Here is a 14,113-nt window from a genome sequence, read left to right on the forward strand (position 1 = left end):
AAAACAAAAAAGAATTTTTTCATTAGGATTAACATTGACAAAAATTCAACATGGCGGCCACACACAACAGAGAAAAATTTGAACATGGGATAGGTTAATGATAAGGACAAAATAAGTATACTAACCCAGGGGTCGGCAACCTGCAAATATTTATTTTATCAAAAAAAAAAAATTTAAAAATCGTTCTGAATTGATTAAATTAATTAACGAGGATTAGGCACCGATTCTATCTCTCAGCCACTTGTACTCGCTTTTCACCGCACCCCTCCCCGTGACACGCGTCGTCGGATGTTTCTATTATCTAATTTGTTGTGAAAAACAATACTTATATATGAATAAATAGATTAGTTTTTATCAAAAAACTTTATTTATGCGAGTACTATTTATTGTTGGCAAGAAAAAATTTTGTGGCTCTTTAAAAACTTTGAAATTTTGTAAATTGTAATTTTGGCTCTTCCGACTCAAAAGGTTGCCGACCCCTGTACTAACCCAAATTAACTAGATTTTCAAGTGTTATCAAAAATTCCTCTTTGCACTTGTACTTTTTAACCAGCTATAAACATTTTCCAGACTCCTTTGTAGAATAAACTGAAAGCATCAAAGTTTCCAGCTTATGTCATTGTTGAGGGTTAGGACATGACATTGTACTTTCTATCAAATAAAATGGTTTATCTACATTATAGAATGTAATTAACACAATTGTTTCAAAAAAAATTAGGCTCCTCTGGATATGGCATTGCAGTTTTAGCATATTATGTTTCACTATAACAACAATTATTATTGTTTTCAGCAGATTCCTGCCAGATACACAAGAAACCAGTAAATTCTAACATTACCAAAAAAAGCCCATCCATCTGGATTAAAAGTCAGGGTAGTATCAAAACAATCTCCAATTTTAAATCCTTTTGTTTATGAACTTACAAATGAAAATCAGGAATTGGATGTCCTCAGGTTCTTGTATAATTCCATTATACAGTAAAATGTATCTTTCCTTCTTTTCCTCTCTTAGTACTGTTTTTGGTTGCTGGAACATACCGGATAGATGTTATTTTCTGCCTGATTTAAAGGACAAGCATCTCTGCCTTAGTTTCTTAATAGGAAGCTTATCCTGTTCTTTCAAGTTGGGAGTTATCTTACTTTGATTGCTCATTACCTGTCTATCAATCATTGAGACTGCTACTGGTAGGGCCAACTAAGATCTATTGTTATGTCAAGGTGAAGATACCTTTGGTACTTTTTTATAGTAGTAAAATGCCCTGACAAGATTATTTAAAAATAAGTTGAAGGACATCTGTGTTCTAGATCATATAATTTGCAGTTAATACTTTTCTCTCTAACCGGACACTTGGCCTACCACAGGCTGTATTATTATTGAATTTGTGGTTCCCAAGTGCAGTGGTATAACCAAAAGTTGGCCATTACATCAGTTTGTGACACTCCTAGTGTAGGATTTTTAAAGGTCTATAATTACAGCACAATATGTAATTTTTTTTTCAATTCCTTGTCTATTTGAAATGTACTCTTGGGGAGTTTAGTTGAAGATAAGATATTTCCATTCTGCACTACTATTATAATTTTTGTTGTTTGACTATATTTTTAATATCATTGTTTTACTCTGAATTCCAAAATCATTTTTCAGATTAATCTAAGTGGACGTCAATGGCTCTTCAACACCACACACTCGACGGAATCTTTGCCAGTGTTGTGTCTTCGTTATGACGTCGATGGTCTCGTCTGGCAACCAAAGAACATTGTCAGTGAAGGAGAGGACGAACATTTCAAGTTAGAACACATCGCCACGTATCCGGCTCTAGGATACGTTGTGGCATCCAAGCAAGATAGGAAGTTCATTTCCGGATCGCAGGACTTTAGCTTTGCCGCAGTCTGTGACAGCATCAGACATGTTTACATTTACAGGCAGCCGGAAAGTCTCAGTTCCTCCATAGAATTGCGAAACCGTAAGACGGGAAAGGAAATATCGCACATTGCCAAGCAATACGTTGTCAATTTGGAGAACTGTGCTGGGATTTTAGGTTTTCAGGCGAGTAAAAATTGCATCTTTGTTCTGGGAAGGAAGACTTTATATGCTATTAAAATAATGGAAAGTTGATTGTACTTTATCTTTCTTAGTAAATAAAAACTGCAGTCAATCATCAAGAGTCAATTACTTTGTATTCTGTATCATCCATTAAAATTATGGTTTCATTTAGTTTTTCTTTTTTAAAAATTCAAACTTAAGCCATTTTAAATTAATTTTTTCATTCAAAAGGTTTGTCAAAATTAATGTAAACATTATCAAGTAAAATAGTCAATAAAGAAAAAATGCAATTAAGGTTGGATATACCAAAGTGAAATGACTGTTTTGTTGTTTATTGGTGCAAATTTGATCAAAAATTGCCTTAGATAAGATTTACTTGTACATGATGTGTGATCAAATAAACTTGAACTTAGTGGTATTAATTATTGCAAACAAATATTACTGGTTTGCTTGGACAATTTTTTAGAAGGAATTAATACCCAGTACCTTACATAATACAGTCAACCCCCCCCTATAGTTCGGATTCCTATATGACGGCGAAAAAATTGCGACAGTATCCGTACAAACATGGTAAAAAACTCCTATAATTCGGTAAAACGTCATCGGGCAGCCGAACTACTTTCTGCTGTCCAGCACCATGCTGTGGAAAGTTTAGGCGGATAAATTGAGTTTACTATTGTCTGTACAGTATTATATATAAATTACGTACTTTACATATAATTATATATTAACTTAATTTATTGTAACTTTATTATAATTATATATACAGTAGAGCCTCGATTAACCGACACCTCGGTTAACCGACCGTCCTAGTCGGCAAATTTCAAATATCCGCTAGTGATGTGGCGCTACAATATTTGGCTATGTCTTGGCTACTTTAATATTATTTTTGTGTTTTAACTGGCAACACTCATTCGACCATGAAAGGAAACCAGTATTTAAACGAGGCTTAATTTTCAAATTTTTAACGATACAATAGTGACGATTATTATTTTAAGAAATTTTTGTTAGGCTTAACACGGAGGAAAATTCAACGCGAAGTAGGTTAATAGCGATATACTAATATACTAATTATATGGGATATAATAATATACTACACTAATAATGGATTTTTTCATACTTTTCGGTTATCCGACTTTTCAATTATCCGACCAACCCCAGTCCCCAATTGAGTCGGATAATCGAGGCTCTGCTGTATATACTTTCCACCATCCAGCGCCACGCTACGGAGAGTTTACTATCGTCTGTACAGTATGTAAATTAGGTACCGTAAGTCTAATACGGCACTAATTTTATACATTTCTTATTCAACAGCCATAAAAATTATTTATATTAATGATGTCTCCAAAGTTGAACAAAGTTTTCGCAGAAAAATAACTTATCAGAAATCGCAGCCGCCGTTTGGTGCGCTGCTCCGCGACAAAAACAAGCTTAAGCAATGACGACGTCTAATGGTGCACACTCAGTAAGTAATCCTACAATTTTTAGTTTATAGCATAGTTTATACAGATTATTCCCAAAAAAATATACATATTTTGGAAATGTTGAGTTGAATTAGTCTAGGAATCGATTAATTTTATGGAAGAAAACCTTTCAAACAGCCGTAGTCCGTAAAGTGCATACGTGCCAGGCTGTGATTGGCAAGGACTCGTACAAAATGGATTCATAAAGAACGGAACGTATCTACCATGTTATGGGGGGTCGACTGTATAGCATGTTCTCTGGCATTTTATACTTGGCCCCATATATAGAAAATGGACAGTTGATAAGAATATTATAATTAGTGTTGACTTAATGTTCAAGCTTGATTTATCCAGAAGAGTGCCTGTAAACAAGAATTTGTGCAATACATTTACAAAAGAAAGTTACACACCCACAGAATTATCCAATCACTGCAAAACTCAGCAGCTAGGTTTGTAAATGATTAATGCCACGATTACCTTAAAATTTCCATTTTGGCATTCTAAGCAAAGGTTTCCAAAGAATTACAGAATTTAGAATGTGTCACATACTGTTTGGAGGTCTTCAAATGCGAGGCATACCTGTACAATGCAGTCAAAAACATTACACATAGCTAGTAGAATTTGAAAAAGGTCCCATCATTGGACCGAGGAAAGCAGGATGGCCAAATTGCCTGCCATATGGGCTATTCCGACTCGATTGTGAGCGTGTTTGGGTCAGTGGGTATGCAAGTGCACATATATTTTATTTTATTTTTTTATTTTATTTATTTATTTAATCATACGACCCTATGGCCATTGGCCTTTTTCAAGGGTCAAAAGAAAAATTAATGATACAGACTTTTACCAAGTATACAATCAACAAAACAACAAAAAAGAACAGAAAAGAAAAATACAATAACATCAAAACAAAAAAAAATACACTCAACTAATCACATATCAATTTTTTCACAGCCCGTTTAAATTGTCCGTAAGTACACAATTCTTTATAATCTTCTTTTAAGGCATTCCAACTATATATAAGTTGATAAATTGGTGCATCTCTTCCAAAACTATGCTTAACCTTTGGTAAAAGCAAGTTATTTCTCCATCGGTAGTTGTAATTAGAAGGCCTAAAATATTTATTTAATTCTTCGCTTATATAAGATTTTTTCTTGCTCACCTTTATTAGTTTAAAACCTTCCAAAAGAACTTGTTTTTTATATAAAGTTTTTATTTTATCAATTTTGATCTGGTTATAAAAAGAAGTGACAGAGGAATCATAAGGCAACTTATATAATGCTCTTATAAAGTTATTTTGTATAACTTGCAATCTATTCAATACAAAAGAAGAAGCTGTACCCCATACAGAAATACCATATCGAAGTTTAGGTTCCATGCAAGCGTGATACAAGCGCAAAACAGTCTCACAATTTAAAAAACTCATTATTCTTTTCAGTATTCCAATATATCTAGATAAAGACAGTGTTAAATTATTTATATGATTGTTCCATCGTAACTTATCATCAATTTCGATTCCTAAATATTTTACAGTATTAACTCTTTGAATACGTTCATTATTTATTCTTACTTGTATATCTTCTAAATTCACTTTTTTGTTTTTATTTGATAAACAAATATAATTTGTTTTATTTTCATTTACTCTTAAGTTATTATTTTCCATATACTTACTTAATTTAGATAACAAAGAGTTTATATTATTTTCAACCAAATGAATATTCCAATCTGCATATGTTATAACAATATCATCTGCATACAATATAATATTATTCTCAGGAATAGTCTCTACAATATCATTTATATAAATATTAAAAAGTAAAGGGCCCAAAACGGATCCTTGTGGTACACCTTTGTTAACTCGAAATGGTTTTGATATTGAATTTTTTACCTTAACATAGTACGTACGATTTGATAAATAGGATATTAGCCATAGATACCAGAGAGATATACACGATGATATCTCTCTGGTATCTATGTGGGGTGCCAGAGTCGATTATCTAATATTGAGATAAATGCAAACTGCTGCAATAAGATCTTTGTCTACCATTCGGAGACAGGTGGAAGCCTCCATTATATACTACTCTCTCTTCTCAAACCATTGGTAGGCAACCAGAAGAGGAAAATTTGCATGCACAATGACTGCTAATGTCAACAAAACACTGTTGGTTTCATTTGATGGACATGACAGGTTTGCAGTGGTGCGATGACAGAAGCATGGTTTGCTACACACTGGAATTGTATTGTCTTTGATGATGAATCCTGATATCATTTGAGAACAATCAGCACGTATTACGTAGAGGTCTATTTCAATTCTGCCTTTACTGTTGAGCAACACACACTCATTGTTGGCATGCTGGCCTGAGAAGCCAATATGCCGGCTCATATAACAATCAATCCCATCTAACAATAGTATGAGGGATAACCATTAATATCCCAAGAAATCCAGCACCCTCATATTGCCTTTTATGGCAGGGCTGAAAACAGTCATTTTACAGAAAGAAATAATGCTCAACTGCATGCCCGCACACATTTGTGAGAAACCCTAGCTTTGTTGTATTGCCATACTGCCCATCTCAAAATTTGTCACCCAATGAACATTGCAGGGCCAGGTGAGACATCAGGTTCTCTACAAATATGAGAGATCTGGAACAACAATTTGCAACAATGCATATGCTCCAGGCCTGATTGTATTATAAAGGGGAATAGGAGGTCTCACATTCCTATACACTAATGTTCACACAGGAAATTGTCTCTACTAATATTAAGTCTTATGACTAAAGTTAAAGCTTTTGTTATTTACTCTTTTTTACTTAAGCATAAGCTATTTACTTTAGCTTATGCTTAAGAAAAGCATAAACTTGAATTTAGTAAGATAAAATCTATTACTGCTACATACATTTGAATAAAAGTATCAAACTTAAAATAAAATAAAAGTACAATCAAACTTAAAGTAATATCAGATTTCATTTGGAAAAATTGCAATGCTAGCAACAAAAAGCTGTCATTAGAATTTTCTGGTGAATTTTTTTGGTGCTATATCCTGATCTTAAGGTCAGCCAATGAAAAAATTATGAAAGCACAACAGAAAGAGATGCAAGTAGAACAGGTAATAAAAATATTAAAAAAAGAAAGAACTGATGAAGTTGAGAGACAGACACAAATCCATCAATCTGCTGTACACCAGCTAACTCTTTTTTGTCTTATTATTATTCCTTTTATTCAGGAACAGTCTGTAGGTGCTTGTGTAATCTAAGAACACTGTTCAACAGGACAAGTGGCAAAAGTTAAGTTATAACATGTAGCAACAGGGAAAATAAACACTAATTCACCACATCTTCAACAACCAGTTTGTAAAACATTACTTTCCTCTGAAACGTGTGTATTGGTTAAATTTCTAGTTTCTCTGATTTCAGACTCTCTCGATATCAGATGAATTTTCGTCCTCATTTAGGTCATGAGTATTTGATTCTGGGAAATCAGTATCATCATTCAAATATTTAGTGACATTATGCAAAACAAAGCAGAAAACAATACAGGGTGACACTTTGTGTAATGAAACAACTTGCACTTTATATTATAAATTGGGGAACCTTCACTTTATTGGACCACACCACTGCTTGATGATGATAATTGACAAAAGCACTAACTAGTTATAACCAGGGAGCAATAGAATCATCCAATAACAGAACATGCTGAAAATGTCTCATGACTCATTCAGCACTACTTTCTCATATTTTGCTGTCATGAACTGAACCTGGCCATGCATTAACACTTGTTAAAATCTAATTTGCATCACAGTAAATGGATATATTAACCACAGAGTTGCAAATTTCCATGAAATGATTTCGATGTTCTTAAATGTATACAAAATAGTCAATCACACCAATTGCACGTGGCATTATAAAATGTTCCCATCATGTTTCCTGTAGCTTTCAGTTGTTGTCTTTAAAAACTTAATCCACTTATCTGCTTTGGATGAAACACATTCTATTGTCTGAAATTTGAACAAATTAAACTTTGAAGGATTGATTTACATGCAGTTCCTGAACATCTTATTACATAAATTTTCATACAGATTATAATTATATAATCTGTATATTATCATCATATTTACTAAATTTAAAAATGCACAAACAAACACATCTTTTGTATTACTTACTTTGCACTTAGTCTTGCAAGCTGCTTTAATCAACTCCCAAATCTTTGGCAAAACCAACTTGTAAACCAGGACCTAATACATATTGCAAATAAAAAAAAATAATCTTTTTGGAGATGACACACCACCTTTCTGTTCCTTCCTAACAAATATCCTGTCATCCATTCAATATTTTCTTTGCCAAAGCTATAAAACCTTATAAATCAATTTCTTTGCTATGCTTTACTTTTCCTTTACAGAAGCATTAAGGCAGGAACTTGGAAAATTTTAAGTATTTACAAGTAAAATGCTTAAAATTGGATGTTATCTTTGGCTTTGCTTGAGAAGCAAGCAAATGCTTTATGTTTTACTACTAGTGTAAGAAAAAGCTAGCTTTCAATCAATTTACTGATTTTTTTCATTGTTATAATTATATGCATGCTTTTGAACCTAACATGCTTTAAAATCAGACCATACTACAGATAATTTTTAAAATTTTTACTTACCATGTTTTCTTGATTCTATTGCGCAACTGTTTTGGTCTTAAAAGTTGGGGTGTACATTAGAATCAGGCACAAAGACGACATAATGAAGCTTCATTGGGCCGCAATTTGAAAAAATTGTAGACCTATAAATTCCCACTGTTGTCTGTCTTTCCTTAATCTCGAGAAAGAGTTAGACAGATGAAAGACAAGACCAGATATGGAAATCTTAGAGGCAGGAAGTCCTGATTGATTAACTATATACAAACATCCAACACAAACCAGAAGTCACGTTATTTCAATTCAAAAATTTTCCCCTGAAAGCTGTCAGATAGATGACTCTATTGATAAAGGAAAAGTATGATGTACAGGGGCAAGCCACTACTAATTTTGAGATGGCGAGCATATGTTTTCAATTAANTTATAATAAAGTTACAATAAATTAAGTTAATATATAATTATATATACAGTACCTAATTTATATATAATTAATATATAATTATATGTACAGTACCTAATTTATATATAATTATATGAACAGACGATACTTAACTCAATTTACGCCTAAACGTCCGTAGCGTGGCGCTACGGACGGCGGGAAAGTAGTTCGGCTGCCCGATGACGTTTTACGTATTATAGGAGTTATTTTTACCGTTGTTTACGGATACTGCCACAATTTTTATAGGAATCATAACTATAGGAAACGGTTTTATAGGGGGATCTACTGTATTTGAACGTCGGAAAAATCGTGTGCAAGATCGTGCAAAGAGTATAGAGCAAACGATGCCCGACTAAGAATACAGTACGGCCGAACGCCTCTCGTTCGTTGGGACGCAATTTTAAAACATTGTAGACCTATAAATTCGCGCTGTCTGCCCTTCCTTAATACGGAGAACTGAGTTAAAGTTGAGACCAGATACGGAAGTTTAGGGGTACGAGACCCGATTAACTATACGTGAACTTCCGACGCAAACAAGAAGCCATGTTATTCCAATTAAAAACTTTTTCCCTGAAAGGAGTCGGATGACTGGCACGACTCCATTGCTAGCGGGAAAACATGATGTACAGGGACAAGATACTAGAAAACTTAAGAACATCGTGGCGAAAAATTGTAGCCTGGCGTTGTGACGATGTCACAATAAAAAATTGCTCGTTTAAATGTAATTTTATCCTATCTTATCTCTCGCGCCGATACACTAGACGCCAGAGTATCACGCATTTAACATCTGTATATTTAACATTTTGTTAGTGATACGAAGTCGTCAAACGCAGCTACGATTCATCGTTCGAAATCATACCGAAAGTAGAAATAAATTAAAAAAGCACACATTTTCCCAAATTTTATAGTACATTTAAAACACGCAATTTCACACTTGGTAATTTTAATACACTAAATAATCAAATACGAAAATATGATCGAGCTCGTAATCCAGTTTGTAATTCATAAATATCGGATCGTTTCATTCGTATTTCGAACGTGTTATACGCGATAGAATTGCAAAAATATCTCACTTAATGTAGACAATCGCGTGTTTACGTATAATTTGACGGATTTTTTGGGTTCCCATTCTTATATATCCTAACTATCCACCGTGTTTCTCATTCCGCCGGGCACCTACCAGAAGACCAAATTTCATTAAATATTTTTAAATAAACTTATCCACATTTCACCCACAAACTTTCGGCGCCGATAGGATTTCGTCAAAACCCGGAGATTCGTCCTTTTCTTCAAACAGTCTCTAATTTTTATTTTTATTTATTTATTTAATCATACGACCCTATGGCCATTGGCCTTTTCCGAGTGTCGAAAAAAAAAATATTCGACGAAAGTATTTCTTTTGTCCGAATTATCTCGTCGATAACGGTCACGTCCTTCGTAGCGCGTAAAACCCTCAAAAATTAATTTCTCCGTACCTATTGTCNTAAGGCATTCCAACTATATATAAGTTGATAAATTGGTGCATCTCTTCCAAAACTATGCTTAACCTTTGGTAAAAGCAAGTTATTTCTCCATCGGTAGTTGTAATTAGAAGGCCTAAAATATTTATTTAATTCTTCGCTTATATAAGATTTTTTCTTGCTCACCTTTATTAGTTTAAAACCTTCCAAAAGAACTTGTTTTTAATTCGTCTCTAGATATAGATCCACCCAGTTTATGGCAACGAGTCCTTACGGGTTCTGTTGGATAACATAATCTGTCTCATTTAATCAATTCTTAAATGATTAATCGAGCTACGCAACGTATCGCTATAACCGAATACGCGAGCGCTAAGTTTTGGCTTTCGGAAGGACTTATCGCGCCCTATTGATCGGTAGGAAATCACGCAGAGATGGTTGAATACTGATTATTTATTGCGATTTCATCTCTACGTGATTTTCCAACGCATCAATATCGCGCCATAAATCCTCCCGAGAACCGAAACTAGCGCGCATTACTCGATATTCGGTTATAGTAACAGAAGGACAAATTGCGCACCGCCAATCTTTTGTTTTCTTACACAAGTCTATATAATTTTATCTTTATTTGCATCTAAATGCGAGTTTAAACTATCATTACTTGGCTTTCTTCTCCGTACTTTTAAACACTCGTCGCGTTTTACCTTTCGTCTTATTTCCAACATCGAGCGTGCATTTCTTTGAAAAGAGTATCTATAATTATCATTCCGTTTCACTTTCTTCGGCAAACCATCTATCGGATCGCTTTTATTTACCTTCCTTTTCAGTCAATCCCAAACATCGAAGGCGCGTCATCCCGTTTTTCTCAATCTAAAAAGTCGACTTATATTTCATCGCCTCAATATTTACATATAAATAATAGATTGCGCTTTATCCTAAACGAGACACAAATGCCAACGAGTTCTTTAGTTCTGCCACTTGCCCGACCATTATCGACACACAGCTCGAATAACGTATTTTCAACGTAATTAACCTTCGAAGTTCTATTTTCTTAGTTATCACTTAAACGTAGCGACCGTACGCGGCGCTAGCATTTATGAAATTCGAAATTCTTATCCGCCATAGAAATCTCCATACAAAATCGACCACCGCCACCGTCTCGCCTTAACCTCGAACCACCTTAATTGTCGTATTCGCTGCGTAATTATAATAACTTCTATCCGTCTTTTCTTCCAGTCGTGTTTCTAAGAAACAGAATATGCAAAACAGAGTTCCGAAAGTCGACTGTAAACATTTCATTCCAATCATTTATATTTCATACCGCGCGCGAGAAAAAGTTAACATCGTTGGACCTATCGAAAATTAATTTATTCGACTCGTTAAGGGCCTAATTTTTAGGCGCGTGGATAACGCCTCTTCTAAGTTTCCATTAAAAGAATTCCGTAATTCCCTCGGACCATTTCTCGTCTCGAAATATAAATTTTTACTTAAATCGAATTTGCCTCTCATTATTAATTTATCTCGACGAATAAAAGTTTAATTTTTCCTCCTTTCATCCATTAATTGACTTTAAAATCAAAGTTTTTCTAATCTCGCCTGACTGGGGCGAAAGGTCAGTCTACGACTCCCATCGTCGCTTTTACTGCCATTTGATAATTGCGCTTTGGCTCGTCTTATCAAACAGTTTCGTTAATATCAAACTATTTTACTTAAACAAATACACCATTTTCGGTTCTTATATTTGTCCGTCCTAAACAATTTCTAATAGAGTTTCCAACTTCGCATCTCGACAGTTTGTTCGTATAATTCCGTATTTAGAAACGTTATCTCTTTCCTTCTTATCTCTCTCTATCCGACGAATCTAATCTATTTTCAATTGTCTATTTTAACCTCTAATCACTCTAACGTCCGGGTTAGTTTTAAACTTTTCCACTTTGTCGACTCTATCTCGGGATTTACGTAGCCTAACATTAATCTCTCAAATCTCTGGCTTTACCGCCGCTTTATCGGACACTAATTTCTTTACGTTCGAAACCTTAATTTCGACTAAAGACTAAAAGACACTGGCGTAGAATGTCTTTTTTCCGAAAACCAAAAGCTAAGATAATGTCGGATGGTCGGGGAAATGCGCTAAATCTTTGGGAAAGAAAGAAAATGACCGGCAATTTCGCATTCCGTTTATGTATTTTGTCGTAGAATTCCACCCGCGGAAACCGAGGCGCGCTCTAGCGGGCCGAAAAGTAATTAAAATCCCGAGTGGATGACGATTACGCCATTGCATATTTTTATTTACGTACATTTTTACGTTCGATGGCGTTGTTAGAAACGACCGAAAAACTAAAACCCGGTTTCCGGGTACCGGAAGAATACTTAATGCCTAAAACAATATCATCGTTCAAACCAATTGAATGGAAAATAATTTATCACCCGCCATTTCTCCACGAAAATTCTGCTGCCATAGTCGAGACGGTTTTATAAGGATCCGATTTATTGCATAAGCGGTTCCTCGCTTCTACAAATACGTCTAAATCGGTGTCGCGCTTTCTACTATCTTCCTCCGTTTTAAATTTTCCACTGCGCTTCGGAACTGACTTAATTGTCTGCCAATGACGTATTCGCGAGTCGCTTCGTCGTCTACCGAGCGGTCGAAATATTACGTCGGAAAAAATTTGCACTTTTTCGATTCCCTCTCGTTACCAGTTGTCGGAAACCGAAATACCCTTTCTCCCTAATTAGTCCGTCAGATTACAAATTTAAACCATTGGCCAATGCGGTCGCAGTTTTAAGACCGGGAAAAAATAAACGACGGGTGCGATCTTACTTCGTCACCAATCCCTCTTTCTCTCTTCCCGTCAAATACAAACGAATGAACGTATGAACGGAAAACGAATCCCCCCGTAAGTTGCCGACGTAATATTCGAATTGTCCCTATCCATCGATTGCCGTAAAACAAAAACTCTCGACCCTCTAACGGCCGCGTTTCGGTCGAAAACCGAAAAATTTTGCCAGTTTCCGTCTTCGATTTCGGCGCTCGTTTTCCGTCAGCGGATTCCCCGGTTTAGTTTTTACACCCGAAAGGGAGTAAGTTTATAAAGCATTATTTTAAATATTAAAAATCGCAAATTTAACATAAAGCAAACAATCAGAATTAATATCGACGAACGATCGCGCCGTTACAGAATCCATAAGTATCGGAAAGTATGTCTTTCGGCCGAAAAATATAGGAAAATACGAATTAAACGCGCAAAAAGCCCACGAAAAGGTAACAAAGTACGGAGCGAGAACGAGCGAATTGTCCGAAAGACAAACTTAATACATCTTTCTCCGGGCCACGCCCGGTCCGGTTTTGTCAATTTTCGAAATAATAAAAAAAATTTAATAATTTCGATTCGTGTTAAGTGTTCGGCCAACGTAAAATGCATTAAGTGCCCAAAATCTTTCGGGCTATTAATACATTTTACACCATTTCCGGTGTTTAAAAACGATTAAAAACCGACGGAGACAAGGCCGAGTTTATAATTAAACTCCGAAAGGCCTTTTAACGTAAACGGCGAAGTATTATATAACGGCGCCATCGTCCGGTACCCGTCCGGTGGCAATAAGGAAAGACCAAACCCTAGACGGGGCCGAGGCATTTTTCGGAAGACGGCTACAAAAATAGACATTTTTCGCTCCCGCGTAGAAAAAAAATTCAGCGACGAGTCGCTTAACTTTACCGCCACGTTTAAGACCGCCAGCGTGGCGCCATCTGTTACAATATTGTATTTTAAAAAACTTTATAGTTTCAATTATTATAAAATGACAAAAAGCTTCGTTTTTAGGGTAAGACGGGTTTTGTAAAAAAATTGTAAACGATAATAACGAGAAAAATCGTCATTAACCCGACCCTACTCGAGATACGACACGCGACGTCCCTCTACCTCCCCACCTCCCCTATACCCCACCTATCCCCTAAGCTTCGAACAGAGAACAAAATTGTAACTCCCCCCACACACGCAAACATCCATATATACGGAAATACCCCCCCATCTTTTCGCATTTCTCGACGTTTCGAGATCCCCGAGTCCAAAAATGTAAAAGTGTCGGGGACGATTTTTTTGGC

At 35.3% G+C, this 14,113-nt stretch overlaps 1 protein-coding gene and 1 long non-coding RNA gene across 2 annotated transcripts; one reads left to right on the forward strand and one right to left on the reverse strand.

The window, feature by feature from the left end:
• Positions 1–1,600: 1,600 nt before the first annotated feature.
• LOC111616267 (nudC domain-containing protein 1-like) lies at positions 1,601–2,608 on the forward strand (the record flags this gene model as incomplete). The annotated part of the gene is made up of 1 exon (XM_023357704.1): positions 1,601–2,608. A coding segment is annotated over one exon (510 nt), but the record flags the coding sequence as incomplete, so codon positions are not given.
• A 4,088-nt stretch (positions 2,609–6,696) lies between these two features.
• On the reverse strand, positions 6,697–8,502 carry LOC111616268. Its single transcript, XR_002755215.1, has 2 exons — positions 7,658–8,502; positions 6,697–7,492 (listed from the first exon to the last, which is right to left on the reverse strand). It is a non-coding gene; the product is annotated as an uncharacterized LOC111616268 (long non-coding RNA).
• Between the last annotated feature and the right edge of the window lie 5,611 nt (positions 8,503–14,113).

The sequence above is a fragment of the Centruroides sculpturatus genome, unplaced genomic scaffold (assembly GCF_000671375.1).
Source record: "Centruroides sculpturatus isolate CEXI.00-Female unplaced genomic scaffold, Cexi_2.0 scaffold2871, whole genome shotgun sequence".
NCBI lineage: Eukaryota > Metazoa > Arthropoda > Arachnida > Scorpiones > Buthidae > Centruroides > Centruroides sculpturatus.